This window comes from Borostomias antarcticus, assembly GCF_949987555.1.
Source record: "Borostomias antarcticus genome assembly, chromosome: 5".
Lineage (NCBI taxonomy): Eukaryota > Metazoa > Chordata > Actinopteri > Stomiiformes > Stomiidae > Borostomias > Borostomias antarcticus.
The window spans coordinates 32383947-32403235 of NC_140238.1; the positions used below are offsets into that span (position 1 = coordinate 32383947).

The following is a 19289-nucleotide window of genomic DNA, read 5'->3' on the forward strand; positions in this document are numbered from 1 at the left end:
GACATGAGTGATTATAACTGCTTTTTTTCTTGTCTGGGCTCTCAGGATACGTGCTTTTGACGGTCCCCTGTTGGCTTCAACATCAGCTTCACACAGAGCGGAGAGCGGAGGTTTGTCCAGGCTCTTTGTCCAGGCTGTTTGTCCAGGCTGTTTGTCCAGGCTGTTTACACCTGTCCCTCGCTCCTCATCCTGTTTGGGACTATTCCTGGACCCCGCGACACGAGGAGAGACACTGACGTCCCGTCAAGAGCCGAGTAACACCAAAGACACACCCAACCGAATCTGTCAACCCCTACTGCCATGGCAACCACCGGCATGCAGTTACTGGGCTTGGTCATGGCCATCGTGGGCTGGGTGGGCGGAGCCTTAGTGCTCGCCATCCCCCTGTGGCGTGTCACCGCCTTCATCGGGAACAACATAGTGACGGCCCAGATCATCTGGGAGGGCCTGTGGATGACCTGCATCGTCCAGAGCACCGGTCAGATCCAATGCAAGGTGTACGACAGCATGCTGGCCCTGCCCAGTGACATGCAGGCTGCCCGGGGCCTCACGGTGCTGTCGGTCCTGATGTGCGGCATGGCCCTGGCCCTGGGCGTGGTGGGGGTGAAGTGCACCAAGTGCATAGGCCAGAACAGCCTGAAGGCGCGCGTGGCTCGCATCGCCGGCGCCATGTTCGCCATCGCGGGGTTCCTCTACCTCGTGCCCATCTGCTGGACCGCCCACTCCATCATCAGGGATTTCTACGACCCCCACGTGGCGGCCCCGCACAAGCGCGAGCTGGGCCCCGCCCTCTACCTGGGATGGGGGGCGTCCGCCCTGCTCCTGATTGGGGGTTCTCTGCTCTACGCCGGCTCAGGTCCTCCAGGCATTCCCTCTTCTCCGACCTTCAGTAGCGGAGACAGCAGCCCCCGTAGAGCACCTGCCGCACAGGTCAAAGGTTACGTCTGAGGGTCAGAAACCAACTGTCAAGTCCCATGACACCATCTCTGAAAACTGAAAATTGAACAACCTTTTTTTTTTCTCCCTCTCTTAGTACTCCTTTTAATACTTTGATATTTAATGTTATTTGTCGAAAATCTGTAGGAGGTTGTGAAGGGAAATGTGAAGTGCTTTTGTTATTTCATACCCTATGTCCTCCGATAACCCTTTCTCTGTCTGTCAGTGTAAAACACAATAAAAACTTCAGTCTTCCAATTCCAGGTTAAACTGTGTGAATTCATCCATCTTAACCAGAGGCAAATCACCTCTAAAACGTATATTCTGATTTCAGAGTAGGATTATAAATGGCTATGGTCACTCTAAGCAAGAATCTTCAGCAGATCCATGGGCCATCTTATTAATGTGGACACCAGCGTGAGTGGTGCTGATTAGGGTAGAACAATAGAACAATGGGGACATGTGTACGATTGTGTGTGTGTGTGTGTGTGTGGTATAAAACTGTCGCGGAATGTGTGTGAATGGTCTTTTACCCAACTACCAATCCTCCATCTCCTATCTCATCTCCTATCTCTGCTGTCCAACTCTGGAAATTGTGAATGATTTCTGTGTGTTCTTGATAATGTCTTCAGATATCAAAAACCAGGGTTGCTGCCAAGGTTCCAGACAGAGGGAGTCAGAAACAACAGCCTCTTAACAATGCTTGGATGACATCATCGGGCTAATGCTAGCTCCTCCCCCATTTCTGGGTGACAATAGCAGGCAATGTAGAGTTTCCATAAGATCTGAGGTCAGTTCTCTAAACTGCTGATTCAGGAACGACATTATAAAATGAGAAACAATACACAGCTCCTCATTCAAGTTATGTGTGTGTGTATGTTTGTGTGTGTGTGTGCGCATGTGCATGTGTGTGTGTGTGCGCACGTGCGCATGTATGTGTGTGTGTGTGTCTAAGCATGTCATGTGGGATGTTTCAAGCCTCAGTATGAGAACATAATCTTTATTCATGAGACATAGCTGAGATCCTTCAGATTCTAAACGACGTGCTGCTCTGGTCTTTCTGGTTTTAACCTCCTGGCTGGCGGTGTTAAAACCCAAAAAGTACTCTCAAAAACTTCATCTGGTATTATTTCCCACTTTAAACTACCAGCAATATGTTGGAGTTAATGTTCAGGAATCAAAAATACAGTAGTGGTTAGAATCAAGGCTATTCTTCTTACAATTAGCTGTATGATTGTTATGTCCCTTTCACTGGCGATGACACACTTGGCTTTCTTCCTGTCTTTGTGACAGTATGTCCAGAGCTGTGAGAGATAAACAATGCCACTGTGGCATCAGTAGCACTGCCCCAACAATGGGCATCAGTGTTTAAAGTGCCAGGTAGTGACTCATATGATACCAATGTGAGATGTACAGTGTAGTGAGAATATATTACATGGGGTAGAATGGAATATATTCAAATTAATTTGTTTACAAAATATGTCACCAGCAGCACAAACCAAAGGTAGAAATTGTGCAATACCAAGGCTTTAATTTGGACTAGGGCTGACGCAGAACCAGGTTCAGAAACCATACAGAATGGTTTGCTTTAAATGGTGCTATATAAATAAATTGACATTGACAAATTACATTCAATTGTTTTAGATACAGGTAGCCATGTATCAAACCTACTCCACAATTTGAGAACCTAAATTTGACACACATGAACTCTTGAATCATATGCTTGATTAAATATGATTATGATAAAGCGCATTGTAGCGCCTATAGGTATGAAATGCTCTATACAAATAAAGTTTGATTTGATTTGCTTTGAGTTGGAGATAAATCTTCAATACATCCATGTGCCATACTCAACTGTAGGGGGCAGTAGGCAGAAGCATTCTCCGATTCAGGAAGTAGGAAGTAGCAGACATCCATGTAGCAGACAAACAACAGCTGAGCTGGGCTGAGGTTCAGTGGTGATTTTACTAGCTAGCAGCTAGCGGAAAAAAAAGTGTTGATCAAAATACATATCGTTATCCAGACAAAATCTCTTATTTAACCATGGGAAAAGGTGGAGGTACATTTGAAAGGCTTCTTGGTAAGATATGGGTATTTTCCTACGAACGGGGACATTGTAACTGCGATGTTGCGTATTGTATTGACAGACATTTGGGCTGTGGCTAAGCTAGCTGGCTAGCTACGCTAAGGTGCGTTCGTTTATAACTGGGAGGTGGCAAATTGCGACTTGCTACTAGGAATGATTAAATAAAACACCGCATGAACTCGCACTTCCTCGTCGCAAATTCGGATGTTTCTCAGCCCCCAGTTGCTCGAATGCACTAGATATAACTAGGTAACTGTGATATAATGGTATATAGATATAACTAGGTAACTGATATAATGGTATATAGATATAACTAGGTAACTGTGATATAATGGTATATAGATATAACTAGGTAACTGTGATATAATGGTATATAGATATAACTAGGTAACTGTGATATAATGGTATATAGATATAACTAGGTAACTGTGATATAATGGTATATAGATATAACTAGGTAACTGTGATATAATGGTATATAGATATAACTAGGTAACTGGGATATAATGGTATATAGATATAACTAGGTAACTGGGATATAATGGTATATAGATATAACTAGGTAACTGGGATATAATGGTATATAGATATAACTAGGTAACTGGGATATAATGGTATATAGATATAACTAGGTAACTGTGATATAATGGTATATATATATAACTAGGTAACTGTGATATAATGGTATATAGATATAACTAGGTAAACTGTGATATAATGCTATATAGATATAACTAGGTAACTGATATAATGGTATATAGATATAACTAGGTAACTGTGATATAATGGTATATAGATATAACTAGGTATATAGATATAACTAGGTAACTGTGATATAATGGTATATAGATATAACTAGGTAACTGTGATATAATGGTATATAGATATAACTAGGTAAACTGTGATATAATGATATATAGATATAACTAGGTAACTGTGATATAATGGTATATAGATATAACTAGGTAACTGTGATATAATGGTATATAGATATAACTAGGTATATAGATATAACTAGGTAACTATGATATAATGGTATATAGATATAACTAGGTAACTGTGATATAATGGTATATAGATATAACTAGGTAACTGTGATATAATGGTATATATCTGAATGCACACAGGTCGGAGGTGGGTATTTTGCCACTTGCGACTTGCCACCTCCGACCACAAACGAACGCACCCTAACTAGCTCACTGGTTTAGCTGGCATTGTCTGACGGGTCTATTCGGTTGGATAGTAGGTTGAGGCCTGTACTCCCGTTTCTTAGCTGTGGACCCTATTTGCTTTAAGGGACATTGTCTCACACAATATCACTCAGTTATATCTAGTGAAATCAATCTTGTATGTGATAAGCATAGCTAGCTAGCTATAAAACCTTGGTCGTTAGCTTCTCTCAGCGACCTAGCTAGTGCTAGCTGCTAAGATGGTTAGCTAGCTGGCTAACCTAAGCTACACAACCAGATGAAATAATGATGATGATTTCGTTTTCATGCCTATTTTTTTATATTTTCATGCTTGCTAGACAGGACTAATTTGTCCCTATAACGTCCCTCGCTATAGCAGTTAGCTAGCTAGCCAAAACTAACGTTACATTCACTAACAGACCGTTTGGTAACTTGGTCTTGCTAACTTTTATCTTAATGTTATTGCGTTTTAATCATCTTAATACTATGCATAGCGCAGTGTTATGCATTGAGTCACACAGGCTAGCTGTCAGGCTAGCTAGAATAGCTAACGTTAGCTAGCTGGTTGGACCTGAAGTGGCAACCATCCATGCTAACGTAGCAAGCTAACGTTGATGGTGTCAATGAAATGGCATCCGCCCATCATTGTTCATCTACTCTAGTCCCACTTATGTATGGGGGCTGTACCTAGGGTTTGAGAAAGGGTCTGGGGAGGTTGGGATGTGGGTATAGGAATGAGGGTATAGGGATGAGGGTATAGGGATGAGGGTATAGGGATGTGGGTATAGGGATGAGGGTATAGGGATGAGGGTATAGAGGGATGTGGGTATAGGAATGAGTGAAATCTGTGCTACATAACATTTTTGTATTCCTTCTACAGCATGTATGTAACTTTCCCACTGTGTACTATTTGCCCCACTATTTTAAGACTGTATATTTATTTGCCCAGGGACTGCGGGTGGAAATTAGCTGTCTAGCTATAACCTTGTACAGTGCATCTCTCCCTATTCTATAGGGTAAATGTCTACTATACCTTGTCCCTGTCTTAAAAATAAATAAAATCAATCAATCACCCGAATAGCTAGACAGACATCATGTATACATTGTGATCCAGCAGCTAGATGGCTGACAGTGTGTCGGTGGCATTGTTGGCCTAGAGTTTATGACTGTGTTATAATGATAACTGGAGAGCACACTTGATTTTGCAACTCCAGAAAAGATTACAGCTTTTCAACAATTGACAGAACTTACAGACGCCCCTCACCCTAGTGTTAAAATTGTATTGGATAAAAGCGTCTATTAAAATGACAAAGAAATGTAACGTAAAATGTAATAGACAGCTCTACCCCTCTATATTTCTTATTGAATAACACAAAGAAACTTGTCTTCAACTTGTAAAATTGAGTAGCCTTGTACAGTACCACAATGCTGTGTGATGACCGTGATGTAGCTAAATAGTAGCCTAAAATTACATTTTGTCTGAACCAAGTCCATCTCCGTGCAAAATTTGGCACGTAATATTCACCAAATTGTATTCACCCTGCCTGTAAGCAAATGAGGTCTGCTCTTTAGAAAATGCCGGTTGATTTGAGGGTTGAGGGTGTGATTAGATTAGACATTGGTCACTGTTTGTAAATTACTTTTCCCTATCAGAGATAATGTGGCCTGCCCACGACACGTTCTCCTTCGTATTACACTGCTATGATGATGATCAGAAAATGTATTGACTATCCATCATGTGTGTGTGTGTAGGAAATACGGTCATATCAAGACCTGTAAGACAATGTTGTCGTCCACAGATAAAGCCACCAGCCAACTGCTGCTGGAGACAGATTGGGAGTCCATCTTGCAGATCTGTGACCTTATTCGTCAAGGAGACACCCAGTGAGTGTCCAGTCCGCCTGTCCACATCTGTCCCCCTGTCCACATCTGTCCCCCTCTAGCCTCTTGGCCGCTGTGGTGGAAAGTTGACACTCATTTTTAGAAGGCTGTGGTTTCCACACAGAACAATGATCAAACTAGAGCCAAAATCAACGAAATCAAAATCAAATCAATGCCTTTTCCTCTCCTTTTCATAGGGCAAAGTATGCAATCGGCGCCATTAAGAAGAAGCTGAATGACAAGAATCCACATGTGGCTCTCTATGCTCTTGAGGTGGGTAAAGTACATTGGCACGTGCATGTTTGATAATTAATCTCTTTACTCCAATAACTCATATACTGACTGAACGATTAGGCTACTTGAGAAATGATTCCATCAAACATAGGGACGTTGAATTATGTGTAAAGATTTGGCACATTGGGGAAGTTCTAAAGAGCCACTTCTTTCTCAGTAATAAGAATTTTATTTCAAGGCGCCTTCCATAACACCCAAGGTCACCGTACATGGTTAAAAACAAGTAAACACAGACACATTTTTACAAAGCTACAAAAATAACAAAACAGCTATAAATATCAATCCAAAAATTCAAAAGAATGTTATCTTGTCCCCCGCTAGGTCCTGGAGTCGGTGGTGAAGAACTGTGGTCAGACGGTGCATGACGAGGTGGCCAGTAAGACGACCATGGAGGAGCTGAAGGACCTTCTCAAGGTGACCTTCGCTTGCCTCACCCCTCCTGACCTCTTCAACCCTCACACTCAACTCTCTTCTCTCAATCACATCCCCATTGAAATCAAATGGTTGCTGATGCCCTTAGCCGCCATGTTAACCTCACATTCTAATGCACACGACAGCTTAGATCCCCCATCATTGTCACCAGAGCCTCTCTCACAGCCCAGCAGTGGTGTACTGTAGCTGTTGTAGTCCAGGCTAGAGCAGCTACATGTAGGACAAGGTCAGCTATCGACCAGCTAACTCTGCAGGGTCCCCTGCCTCTCAGAACAGCTGCAACAGCAAGAGGGAGGCCATTTTGATATGTGGTTCTTTGTGTTATAATCAGCTTTATTGTCACTGACAACATCTTGTGCCACGTCAACGCAGTGTGTTGGGGTGATTTAGCTGAGCTTGTTTTGGCTGCAGGCCTGGTCAGTCACCCACCCCTCATCTCCCATCCCTGCCCGTGTCTTTGCTTGTTAGTAGTGCTTGTTAGTCAGGATGTTAACAGTTAATCGACTATCGATTAATTGCCGATAAGAATTTACTCGAATAAGATGTGGTTACTCGATTAATTGCTTGTTAATGGAACAGATTTTTTTTTTTTTGACGTTATCAACGGGAGTTGTGTGAAATGTAATCATGATTTAAGGTCTGACTGCACATGAGGGCGCCACGCCATGTAGTGAAGGATAATTGGGATGCCGGGGAATTTCAACGACACAAAAATGAAGCGAGCAAAGCGCAGTCCAGCGTGGGACACTGTTATCAATTAATCGACTATCGTTTGTAAAGGTTAACAGTTATCGATTAATGAAATTCCTTGAAATTTGCAACCCTTCTTGTTAATGCTCAGCAGTGCAATTAGCCTGGCAGCAGGCTGTTCTACAGGGAAGCAGCCAAGGTGTGATCAGTTTTTCGGTTGTGTCTCCTTCCTTGTGTGACTCAGGTTCAGGCAAGTTACGCTTTTGACTTCCTGGTGATGTCATAGTGCAGTCGCTTGGTCACATGCTGTCTCTCTCTCTCTCAGACTGAGGGACGTCCCACTAAAAGTCTCCTCGTCAAAAATGAGCAAAACAAGGCAGAGGTTTAACATTTAAGCCTGTGAAAATATTTTATTTGCTAGAAATAGAGAGTAGTTGTGTACTCATGCTGTTTGTCATGGCTATTTTTAGAGGGTGATTTTATGATTTGTGGGATAAGATTTAGTGTGGCTTGTCTCGGCTGGCCTACATTTTGAGGCGATTCTTATTGAGTGCACTGTTAATGTTTAGTGAGCCTTTATTCAGCGAGTGGCGCTCTCTCCTGCCTTTAAAAACAGACGGAGCCCAACGTCCGGAACAAGATTCTGTATCTGATTCAAGCCTGGGCGCACGCTTTCCGCAACGAGCCCAAGTACAAGGTGGTCCAGGACACCTACCAGATCATGAAGGTGGAGGGTGAGTCCCACAGCGCTGTTCTGTACATCTACCGGTTCCAGACGCCATGTGCCGTCACCGGTTGTTCAATATCTTGAATGTCTAATCTCACAGGTCACGTGTTCCCGGAGTTCAAGGAGAGTGACGCCATGTTTGCAGCTGAGAGGGTATGAAGTTGTTTCCTGAATCGTCGGGGTCGGTTTGCTTTGAGACATGGCCGCTATCTTGGCACGAGTTCGCTAATTTTGTGTTTTCCTGTATCTCGGGGTCACGTGTCCAGGCCCCAGACTGGGTTGACGCAGAAGAGTGCCATCGCTGCAGGGTTCAGTTCGGTGTCATGACTCGTAAGGTAGGCCCGCTTTGCTATAACAACACGTGGCAATGTGCTCTTTATTGATCAACGTCATTGAGTGTAGCTCGGTGATGGACGCGTGTGTGAGCGTGTGCGTTCATCGACAGATTCTCTCTCTTTTTCCAGCACCACTGCCGAGCCTGCGGTCAGATCTTCTGTGGAAAATGCTCGTCTAAGTATTCCACCATTCCCAAGTTCGGCATCGAGAAGGAAGTGCGCGTGTGCGAGCCCTGCTTTGAGCTGCTGAACAAGTAGGTGCCCGACGCCAAGAGAGAAAAAACCCACTGCCCTGAATTTCACTGTCGTCGTGTTTTTTGTGTTAGATTAAGGATAACACAGCTGTCTCAGTAATAATAAACAATTCTCTCACATTCCTGAGAATGTTGTCCTACTTACACTTCCAAGACCTGATTTGACTCCTCGCTGCCCCTAGAGGCAGACTAGCCTCACTGCACCCATTGTTTCGTTTAGGCTTTGCTGATGCTCAAACGCGGTTGCGGTCTGCTGATTCACCAGGCTCTGTTTCCCCCCCCTCCCCCCTCCTCCCTCCCTGACCCCTTCTCCTCTCCAGCCACCCCTCCCTCTCTCCCCCCCCTAGGAAGGCGGAGGGGAAGGCCGCGTCCACCCCTGGGCCCGCCGAACTGCCCCCGGAGTACCTCACCAGCCCCCTGTCCCAGCAGTCTCAGGTAGTGGTCCAGGAAACAGTAAGTGAAGTCACGGCTGTTGCAGCGTTCACAGCCACCGGGGGCATCAAACTTACACAGGCCCCTCTGAGAAACAGACCCTCTCTGAGACCCAGACCCTCTCTGAGACCCTCTCTGAGACCCAGACCCTCTCTGAGACCCAGACCCCCTCTGAGACCCTCTCTGAGACCCAGACCCTCTCTGAGACCCTCTCTGAGACCCAGACCCCCTCTGAGACCCTCTCTGAGACCCCCTCTGAGAAACAGACCCTCTCTGAGACCCCCTCTGAGAAACAGACCCTCTCTAAGACCCTCTCTGAGACCCTCTCTGAGACCCAGACCCTCTCTGAGACCCAGACCCCCTCTGAGACCCAGACCCTCTCTGAGACTGAGACCCAGACCCCCTCTAAGACCCTCTCTGAGACCCAGACCCCCTCTGAGACCCTCTCTGAGACCCAGACCCTCTCTGAGACCCTCTCTGAGACCCAGACCCTCTCTGAGACCCTCTCTGAGACCCTCTCTGAGACCCAGACCCTCTCTGAGACCCAGACCCCCTCTGAGACCCTCTCTGAGACCCTCTCTGAGACCCAGACCCTCTCTGAGACCCAGACCCCCTCTGAGACCCAGACCCTCTCTGAGACTGAGACCCAGACCCCCTCTAAGACCCTCTCTGAGACCCAGACCCCCTCTAAGACCCTCTCTGAGACCCAGACCCCCTCTGAGACCCTCTCTGAGACCCAGACCCCCTCTGAGACCCTCTCTGAGACCCAGACCCTCTCTGAGACCCTCTCTGAGACCCAGACCCCCTCTGAGACCCTCTCTGAGACCCAGACCCTCTCTGAGACCCCCTCTGAGAAACAGACCCTCTCTGAGACCCGGACCCTCTCTGAGACCCGGACCCTCTCTGAGACCCAGACCCTCTCTGAGACCCAGACCCTCTCTGAGACCCAGACCCCCTCTGAGACCCAGACCCCCTCTGAGACCCAGACCCCCTCTGAGACCCAGACCCCCTCTAAGACCCTCTCTGAGACCCAGACCCTCTCTGAGACCCCCTCTGAGAAACAGACCCTCTCTGAGACCCAGACCCCCTATAAGACCCTCTCTGAGACCCAGACCCCCTCTGAGACCCTCTCTGAGACCCAGACCCTCTCTGAGACCCTCTCTGAGACCCTCTCTGAGACCCAGACCCTCTCTGAGACCCAGACCCCCTCTGAGACCCTCTCTGAGACCCAGACCCTCTCTGAGACCCTCTCTGAGACCCAGACCCTCTCTGAGACCCTCTCTGAGACCCTCTCTGAGACCCAGACCCTCTCTGAGACCCAGACCCCCTCTAAGACCCTCTCTGAGACCCAGACCCTCTCTGAGACCCTCTCTGAGACCCAGACCCCCTCTGAGACCCAGACCCTCTCTGAGACCCTCTCTAAGACCCTCTCTGAGACCCAGACCCCCTCTGAGACCCTCTCTGAGACCCAGACCCTCTCTGAGACCCTCTCTAAGACCCTCTCTAAGACCCAGACCCCCTCTGAGACCCAGACCCTCTCTTGAGACCCGTCTCTCGCTGCAGACCGCCAGCAGAGATTAGAGGTGTACCGTCCCAGATGTACTGGCTAACTTTGATGCTCCTGAGTGTGGTCCCTGGCCGTCCCTATCCAAACCGTCCCCCCCCCCCCCACCTATTACCCCCTGGTCAGTTGGTCAACCTGTAGGAAAGGACCGAATAGATGTTAAGTTTAAGATGAGGGTCATTTGCACTCTCCTGCTTGCCAAATGTAAAAGTTACCGTTCGCGGTGAGACTCCGGTTAAGAAGAGAAAGTGCGGCTGTATTGTGATACTGAAGTCTTTTCCCTGCTGCCTTTCCCCCTACCCCCCCCCTCGTACCCGCCCCCCCCCCTGCCCCCCTCGTACCCGCCCGGCCGGCTCCCTCCCTGGACCCGGCCTCGTCTGACCTCTGCCTCTGTCCCCCCAGATGCCCCCCAAAAGAGACGAAGCCGCTCTCCAGGAGGAGGAGGAGCTCCAGCTCGCCATCGCCCTGTCCCAGAGCGAGGCGGAGGAGAAGGAGAGGATGGTGGGTAACGCGGCCCCAAACCGCACAGCTACTGGCGTTCGCGCGCGACGAGATCCGACACTGATGTTCATTTGTGTTCACAGAGGCATAAGAACTCGTATGGGGTGTACCCCAAAGCTGAGCCCACCCCGGTGACCTCCTCCGCCCCCCCCGTGAGCACCCTGTACTCCCCCCCTGTGGTAAGATCCGCCCTCACACTCACTCAAAAACAACACCCCCTCTAAAGATCAATTCATAGTCCAGAAGTACAGGGTGCAAACACTGTTGTAGTCCGGTAAAACTCATACCCAAGGACTACGTTTCCCACTGTCTCTGCGCGGCGTTTTCTTTTTCTACCTTAAGTCCCAGATCGAAAAGGAAACGTTTCCATCTGAAAATTATTCATTTCGATCTCCGGGTCGTCACGGTGTGGTGATTCCCAGCGGAGGACTTTAGTTTCTGAAATCCGGCTCCTGTTTTTGAAGAAGTAATTCATTGACGGCAGCAGCGCGTTTCCGGCGCCACGTGTGATGTGTAATCGCTGTGAAACGGTTTTCACGCCGAGCCGCGCTTGGTGCGACGCCAGTAACGCGACCGCGAACGCCAGCTACGCGCGGTCGCAAAAAAAGAGCCTTGCTCTCTGTAAAGCGCATTGTGTTACCTCTGTGTATGAAATGCTCTATACAAATAAAGCTTTGATTGATTGATTGATCGACCCCAGCGGAGTCCGGTCTTTGCATGCTACGTCTGGACTTTGAACTAGCCTTCACTGCAGTTGTGTCCGTGATGTCCAGTGACACTAGTAATATCTGCATTCTCCACAGAACTCGTCCGCCCCCTCCGCTGAGGACGTGGACCCAGAGGTAAGCCCCTAGCAGGTCACATGACGTTTTGGGAGCTTTCCATGTGAAATCACAGAGGGGTAAATCCTAAGTTGTGGTGTCCCCCTGCAGCTGGCCCGCTACCTGAACAGGACGTACTGGGAGAAGAAACAGGAAGAGGCGCGCAAGAGCCCCACCCCCTCCGCTCCTGCGCCCGTGCCATTGGCCGAGCCGCCCCTGCCAATCAGCCAGCCTGTGGAGAGCCACGTCCCGGTGGTCATTCAGCCGGCGCCGGTCAGCGTAGTGGAGGTGCGTTTCCTACGACGCGCTAGATTGATGGCGTTTATGTTTCTGCGTAGATCCCGGGTGCGTCTACGCGTTTCGCAACCCAGTTAAGCGATAACGCCATTGAGTTTAGGGTTAAGGAAGACCTAACCTAACCTTAACCCTAAACCTAACCCTACACCTGACCCTCACCCTAACCCCTAACCTTAACCTTAACCCTAACCCTACACCTGACCCTCACCCTAACCCCTAGCCTTAACCCTAAACTCTATGGTGTTCTTGCTAAACTGGGTTGCGAAAAGTAATCTTGCGTCCCGGGTAGGGATGTTAAGTTAATCGACTATCGATTAATTGCCGATAAGAATTTACTCGTGAGATTTGGTTACTCGATTAACTGCTTGTTAATGGAACAGAACTTTTTTTTTTTAAACAAACGTTATCAACGGGAGTTGTGTGAAATGTAATCATGATTTAGGGTCTGACTGCACATGAGGGCGCCACGCCATGTAGTGAAGGCTAATTGGGATGCCGGGGAATTTCAACGACACGGCGGAAGACGACACAAAAATGAAGCGAGCAAAGCGCAGTTCAGCGCGGGACGTTCTTATCAATTAATCGACTATCGTTTGTTAAGGTTAACGGTTATCGATTAATGAAATTCCTTAAAATTTGCAACCCTAAGTTGAAATAACCGTTAGACTACAGCACGTGATGGTTATACAGGCCCAATACGGCATTAAAACATGTCAAATTAACAGACATCTAGATAAGATCGACAAGATGGCCGATCAATGAAATTCCTTGAAATTCGCAACCCTAGTCCCGGGTGGTCTCGCGAGAGCGGGGACGTGGTTTTGAGTGCCGGTGGTGTCGCCCCCCCTCTCAGCAGCAGTACCAGAACGGCGAGTCGGAGGAGAACCACGAGCAGTTCCTGAAGGCGCTGCAGAACGCCGTCACCACCTTCCTCAACCGCATGAAGAGCAACCACATGCGCGGCCGCAGCATCACCAACGACAGCGCCGTGCTGTCGCTCTTCCAGTCCATCAACAACATGCACCCGCAGCTGCTGGACGTCCTCAACCAGCTGGACGAGAAGAGACGTGAGTCCCGCGGGGCGTCTTTGTGAAAGAGGCCAGACAGCGCCGAGTAGGGCTGGGTATCGATTCGAATTTCAAGAATCGACTCGATTCTGATTCACAAGGTTTGATTTGGTTATTGTCTCGTTGAGAGAGGTCAGGGAAAAAATTTTACAGCTCACTTTTCTGGCCCCCAGGTGAAACTGTTTTTTTTGTTTCCCTCTGAAATATGTAGGGGTGGGACCTATTCAATTTCATTTGATTTGACTGACCCCCCTCTCCCTGTGTGTGACCAGTGTACTACGTTTGATTTAATTTGATTTGACTGACCCCCCTCACCCCCCCTCTCTCTCCCCGTGTGTGACCAGTGTAACACGTTTGATTTCATTTGATTCGACTGACCCCCCTCTCTCCCCCCCGTGTGTGTGACCAGTGTACTACGTTTGATTTCATTTGATTCGACTGACCCCCCTCTCTCCCCCCCGTGTGTGTGACCAGTGTACTACGTTTGATTTCATTTGATTCGACTGACCCCCCTCTCTCTCCCCGTGTGTGACCAGTGTACTACGTTTGATTTCATATGATTCGACTGACCCCCCCTCTCTCTCCCCGTGTGTGACCAGTGTACTACGAGGGGCTGCAGGACAAGCTGGCGCAGGTGCGTGACGCGCGGGCGGCGCTGAACGCGCTGAGGGACGAGCACCGGGAGAAGCTGAGGCGCGCGGCCGAGGAGGCGGAGCGACAGAGGCAGATCCAACTGGCCCAGAAACTAGAGATCATGAGGCAGAAGAAACAGGCGAGTCGCGACGCCATATTTATTATTTTATTTTACCATTATTTTACCAGGAAGTCCCATTGAGATGGGGAGATCTCTTTTACAAGGGAGACCTGGCCAAAACGGCAGCAGCAGATAAAAGATACAGTCCATCAAAACACAGTACATCACGAATACATTACCACAATATAATCAGAAGAAAAAGAAGAATAAAAAGCATGCAGTCATGTTAGTGGGTGGACATTACTCTATAGGAAGCATTTACATTCTTCTTGTAAAGACTTCTGTAGCATGGATTTGAACTCACCAGGTGAGACCAGAGGGTCTAAATGGAGAATGTGTTGTAATTCATTCCATGTGTGAGGGGCAAAATAAGAAAAGGCTTTCTTACCAAGTTCGGTTACTACCCTGGGCTGAGTTTCCCAGAGGCATCGTAGCGCTACGTTTATCGTAAGCAACGGCGTTCATCGTAGCGCTATGTTCTTCGTAAGCTACGGCGTTCTTCGTACCGCTACGATGAACGTAGCGCTACGATGCCTCTGGGAAACTTAGCCCTGGGCGTTTTTAGAAGAAGCCAACTAGTGGATCTGGTATGGTACGGTGGTTAACGACCGGGTGACTACTAGCGTGGCGGCCGTACGTGACTGATCCCGGCCGTGTGATTGGCCGTGTGTTTCAGGAGTACCTGGAGATGCAGAGGCAGCTGGCCATCCAGCGCCTGCAGGAGCAGGAGAAGGAGAGGCAGATGCGCCTGGAGCAGCAGAAGCACACCATCCAGATGAGGGCCCAGATGCCTGCCTTCTCCCTGCCCTACGCCCAGGTGGGGATGTGACGAGAACCGCTGTTACCATAAAACCGGGATACATTTCCATGAAATTTATCGTGATAAAATTATCATTAAAACCGTGTTTGATTTCCGCGTTTTGAAAAACTCACTGTAAATACTGCCCAGCATCAACCAAGATGCACTATTTTAACATTTATGCAAAAAAGTCTATAGTGCTGCTAATTTTATTTGTGTTTTTCCATATAAAACTTGGTGAAATGATTTCAGTGTGTATCAGTAGTTTTAGAAAATGTTCAGCACATTTTACAATACCGCGATAATACTGATAACCATGAAAATTTTGGTCATTATAATCGTCATATGAATTTTTCACACCGTTACATCTCTACGCCCAGGTGACCATCGCGGATCCGCCCGTCCACGGCGTCCCCTGATTTCCGGGGGGGGCGCCGGTGTTTTTGACAGTTGTGGTCCGCCCCGACTGAATCCTGTCCTTCCTCTGTGCCCCTGTCCCCCCTGTTGGGGTGTAGATGCAGTCCCTGCCCCCCAACGTGGCGCCGGGGATGGTGTACCAGCCCGGCGGCCTTCCCAGCTACCCCGGCACCTTCAGCCCCGCGGGCTCGGTGGAGGGCTCGCCCATGCACAACGTCTACATGAACCAGCCCGGCCAGACCGCCCCTGGACAATACCAGGCCATGCCCCCCACAGGTGAGTCCAACACGGAGACAGGGATCACCTGGTCACCGATAACGCGCCTCGTAGAAAAGACACACGAGGTACAGTGAAAGCGTGGAGATGTGGGATGTGTCTGTCAGTGGGACAGAGGAATGCTCTTAATGGAGGATGTGACTACTTCTTCATCATCATCATCATCATCAGACTCACAGTCCTGCGCTTGTACTTCCTGCTCCAGACCCCAACATGGTGAACGCCTACATGTACCAGCCTGCAGGCACCAATGGCCAGCCTCCACCCCCTGGGCAGGCTCCGCCCACCACTAGCCCCGCCTACTCAAACTACCAGCCCACGCCCACACAGGGCTACCAGGTATGGAAGGGCTCATTCAACTTTAGGCCTTTTGACGTCAAACTAGGATCCAAAAGGCATGTGACTGGTGTTATAGATTAATTCGAATAATTCAGAAAAGAGTAGTCGAGAATACCAAGGTTCTTCTTTGCAAGTCCAAGCTGGTTACTTTTATTCCAAATAGTTTACGAGTTTGCAAAGTCGGACTCTCAGAGAAGGGAAATGAGCTGTGATTCTTATCTAAACAGCATTATAAACACTATGGTTGTGACATGCATATGCAAATACTTCCCTAGCCAATCATCAGTGAGTAGGCTAGGTCTGAGGGTCAACAGCTGAAGTGAACATTTACAGAGATCAAAGATAGTTGGGAGGAGGGGACCCCTGGGGAGGTCTAGCTGGGAGGAGGGGACCCCTGGGGAGGTCTAGCTGGGAGGAGGGGACCCCTGGGGAGGTCTAGCTGGGAGGAGGTGACCCCTGGGGAGGTCTAGCTGGGAGGAGGAGACCCCTGGGGAGGTCTAGCTAGGAGGAGGGGACCCCTGGGGAGGTCTAGCTAGGAGGAGGGGACCCCTGGGGAGGTCTAGCTGGGAGGAGGAGGGGACCCCTGGGGAGGTCTAGCTGGGAGGAGGGGACCCCTGGGGAGGTCTAGCTGGGAGGAGGGGACCCCTGGGGAGGTCTAGCTGGGAGGAGGGGACCCCTGGGGAGGTCTAGCTGGGAGGAGGAGACCCCTGGGGAGGGTTGTTTAGGCCTGGGGGTAGTGGGGTCAATAAACAGAGGACAGGCTCTCTTTATAAGACAGGATTCACAGTGTAGATGTCCTATGACAATGTCTTGATCAGAGAATACACTCATTTGAATGTATCTATTACACTGGCTAATGCTGAATGTATAGCTAATGTCCCCCCCCCCTCCCCCCCCCGTTTCCCCCTGCAGAACGTACCCTCCCAGGCCCAGAGTTTGCCCCCCATGCCACAGACTGCCCCCGCCAACGGCATGGGCTACATGTCCTACCAGCCCTACCAGATGCAGAACATGATGTCCGCGCTGCCGGGACAAGACCCCAACATGCCCCCCCAGCAGCCCTACATGCCCGGACAGCCCCCCATGTACCAGCAGGTGAGCCCACTTTTACACTCACCTTTTCAGGCAGGCATTTGGCCATCTGTAGCTCAGCTACTTGCTTTTTGCTGTTGTGGTTTTTGTTATAGTAGGAATTTCCAGTATTTTGTGTATTTGTATTTTATAGCTGTATTTTGTGTGTGAGGTTTGTATTTTTATATCCACTTGTGAAGCACTCTGTGCACGTGCTGTGAAGGGCGCTATAGAAGATTTACTTACTTACCCACAATCCCCTCCCTCTCTCTCATTGATGGATGTTTGGCATTGAGTATCCATTTACTGTTAGATTTTATTGGGGATTTATACATCTGTAACAAATCTACTCCCATAAAGATTAGTATAGTTTTTTTCTTTCTTATAATGACTATAGTAAATAGTTATAATTGATCCCGTCATATCCTGTTATATCACTAGGGTGGTCACAGCCTCTGTATGTCTCTGTGTGTAGATGGCTCCCCCTGGTGGTCCCCAGCAGCAAGTGCAGCAGCAGCAGCCCCAGGCCGTCCCAGGCAGCGCAGAGGCACAGCTCATCTCATTTGACTGACCTGGCCGTCCTTCCTACAGCCTTGACCTGGAGGGTCCAACAACACACTACCACCCCCCCCCTGCCCTCCCCTCCCCCGGTCCCCCCCCCACCCCCCCCCAGAAACAAACATGGTTCTACTAATCTTACTGTGATGTTGTGACAATGTGGAAATATTGTGATGATGTTACAGAAACGTTTGCCTCCTGGCCGACCCTCCTCCCCCCGTACCAGAGCATGGGAGTGGGCAGTCGCTAGGCCACACCCTCTGTCCTCTGGCTCTTTCCCTTCTCTGTTATCTACGTAGTATTTCCTTATGAAACAAATTGCTGAAGCTCAACATAGTCATTGGTATTAGAGATTTAAACCGATTAAGAAAATATATGAATCGAAAAAAGACAAGACGTAACCATCCTTTGTCTCATATTTTTCTAAAGCAAATTTGCATGTTTTTATTTTTGGCGTTAGAATAAAGTGTGTCAGCTCGTCCTGAGGCGTGCTGCGGGGATTGTGTGAGATCTTTTTGTGACGTGGGTGAGTGGAGACCAGAGGGATGAGAGATGTTTGAGACGGCACAGCCAAACTGGTTCCAATGAGAACTCCAGAGACGGGACACTAGCCCTCTCCTAGCCTCACAGAGATCACATTCCACTGTAGTTGTCAGTCTCTCACACACACACACACACACACACACAGATGATTAAACTATAGATGGCCTTCCTGTTTTGGCAATGCATTTTGTTGCGCTGCATCACATTTTAGCTGTTTCTCACAATAGGTTTTGGGTTTTTGATAGAGAACCTACATTTTGGAGTGGTTATACTTCTGATGCCAGGCTTGGCTTGCGTTTCTCTTATTGGACTGGATAAGCTTACACAATATGGGAGTTTAGCAAATACATGCATCATATTTTGTGAAATTCAAAATCCACAGCTAACATTTTTGCACTCTTGCCGTCAACCCTGAGGTGTTGTATTCTGTATCTACACTATTAACTGCAATGTCTTTACGACACACTGGCAACTAGTGTCAAGATAAAAAATCAATTGAGACTGTGTGGTAACTTTACCAAGAATTAACTGCAATTTGTCCAGTGGGTGAATTTTGGGGATCTTCTGTGAATGTGTTGCAGAGCTGTTTCCTGGGCAGTAGGTGGGGTTGTATCAGAGCGTGCGTGTAGATGAGGACCGGTCTGTGTCTAGGTTGTGCGTCGGTTGTGCCAGAAACGTGGGAAGGGGTGATAGAGTTACAAAATGGACACGTGTAGTGCATGTAACATACACCCAATCAGTGACTTCTGTAACCCTTTAATGCCTGTGACCTTCTTTATTCCGTCATACTGATCAGTCTGACTTTAATGTAATTTTAAGATTATATTTAATAAATATCTCGTTCTTCTACCGTCCACTTGGTTTTTGGTGTTTCTGTTTCAGATGGGATCCAAAAATAAAAACAATGAGATGAAGTATAATAATCTTTATATAAAGATATGAGGAATAGATCAACTAAAACATAAAAATAATTTCATTTCCATTACAAAGTGAGTGCATATGGTTGTGGGGGAACGACATGCCAC

General features: G+C 48.1%; 2 protein-coding genes across 5 annotated transcripts; both read left to right on the forward strand.

The window, feature by feature from the left end:
* Positions 1–300: 300 nt before the first annotated feature.
* cldnk (claudin k) lies at positions 301–948 on the forward strand (the record flags this gene model as incomplete). The annotated part of the gene is made up of 1 exon (XM_084438553.1): positions 301–948. The coding sequence occupies one exon, from the start codon at positions 301–303 to the stop codon at positions 946–948; it is 648 nt and encodes a 215-aa protein (XP_084294679.1).
* A 1932-nt stretch (positions 949–2880) lies between these two features.
* On the forward strand, positions 2881–19030 carry hgs (hepatocyte growth factor-regulated tyrosine kinase substrate). 4 transcript variants are annotated; one of them, XM_084437716.1, is made up of 20 exons: positions 2881–3016; positions 6012–6096; positions 6291–6366; positions 6709–6801; positions 8126–8243; positions 8337–8389; positions 8503–8571; positions 8701–8825; positions 9146–9278; positions 11224–11322; positions 11406–11501; positions 12126–12164; positions 12255–12431; positions 13294–13507; positions 14107–14279; positions 14938–15078; positions 15576–15753; positions 15959–16092; positions 17005–17187; positions 17639–19030. In XM_084437716.1, exons 1-20 carry the CDS (start codon positions 2980–2982, stop codon positions 17732–17734), a joined length of 2319 nt encoding a protein of 772 aa, XP_084293842.1. In that variant the 5' UTR covers positions 2881–2979; the 3' UTR covers positions 17735–19030. The 4 variants fall into 4 exon arrangements, with proteins under 4 accessions (XP_084293842.1, XP_084293843.1, XP_084293844.1 ...); XM_084437717.1 differs by having other exon boundaries at positions 13297–13507; XM_084437718.1 differs by having other exon boundaries at positions 9173–9278.
* Positions 19031–19289: the final 259 nt, after the last annotated feature.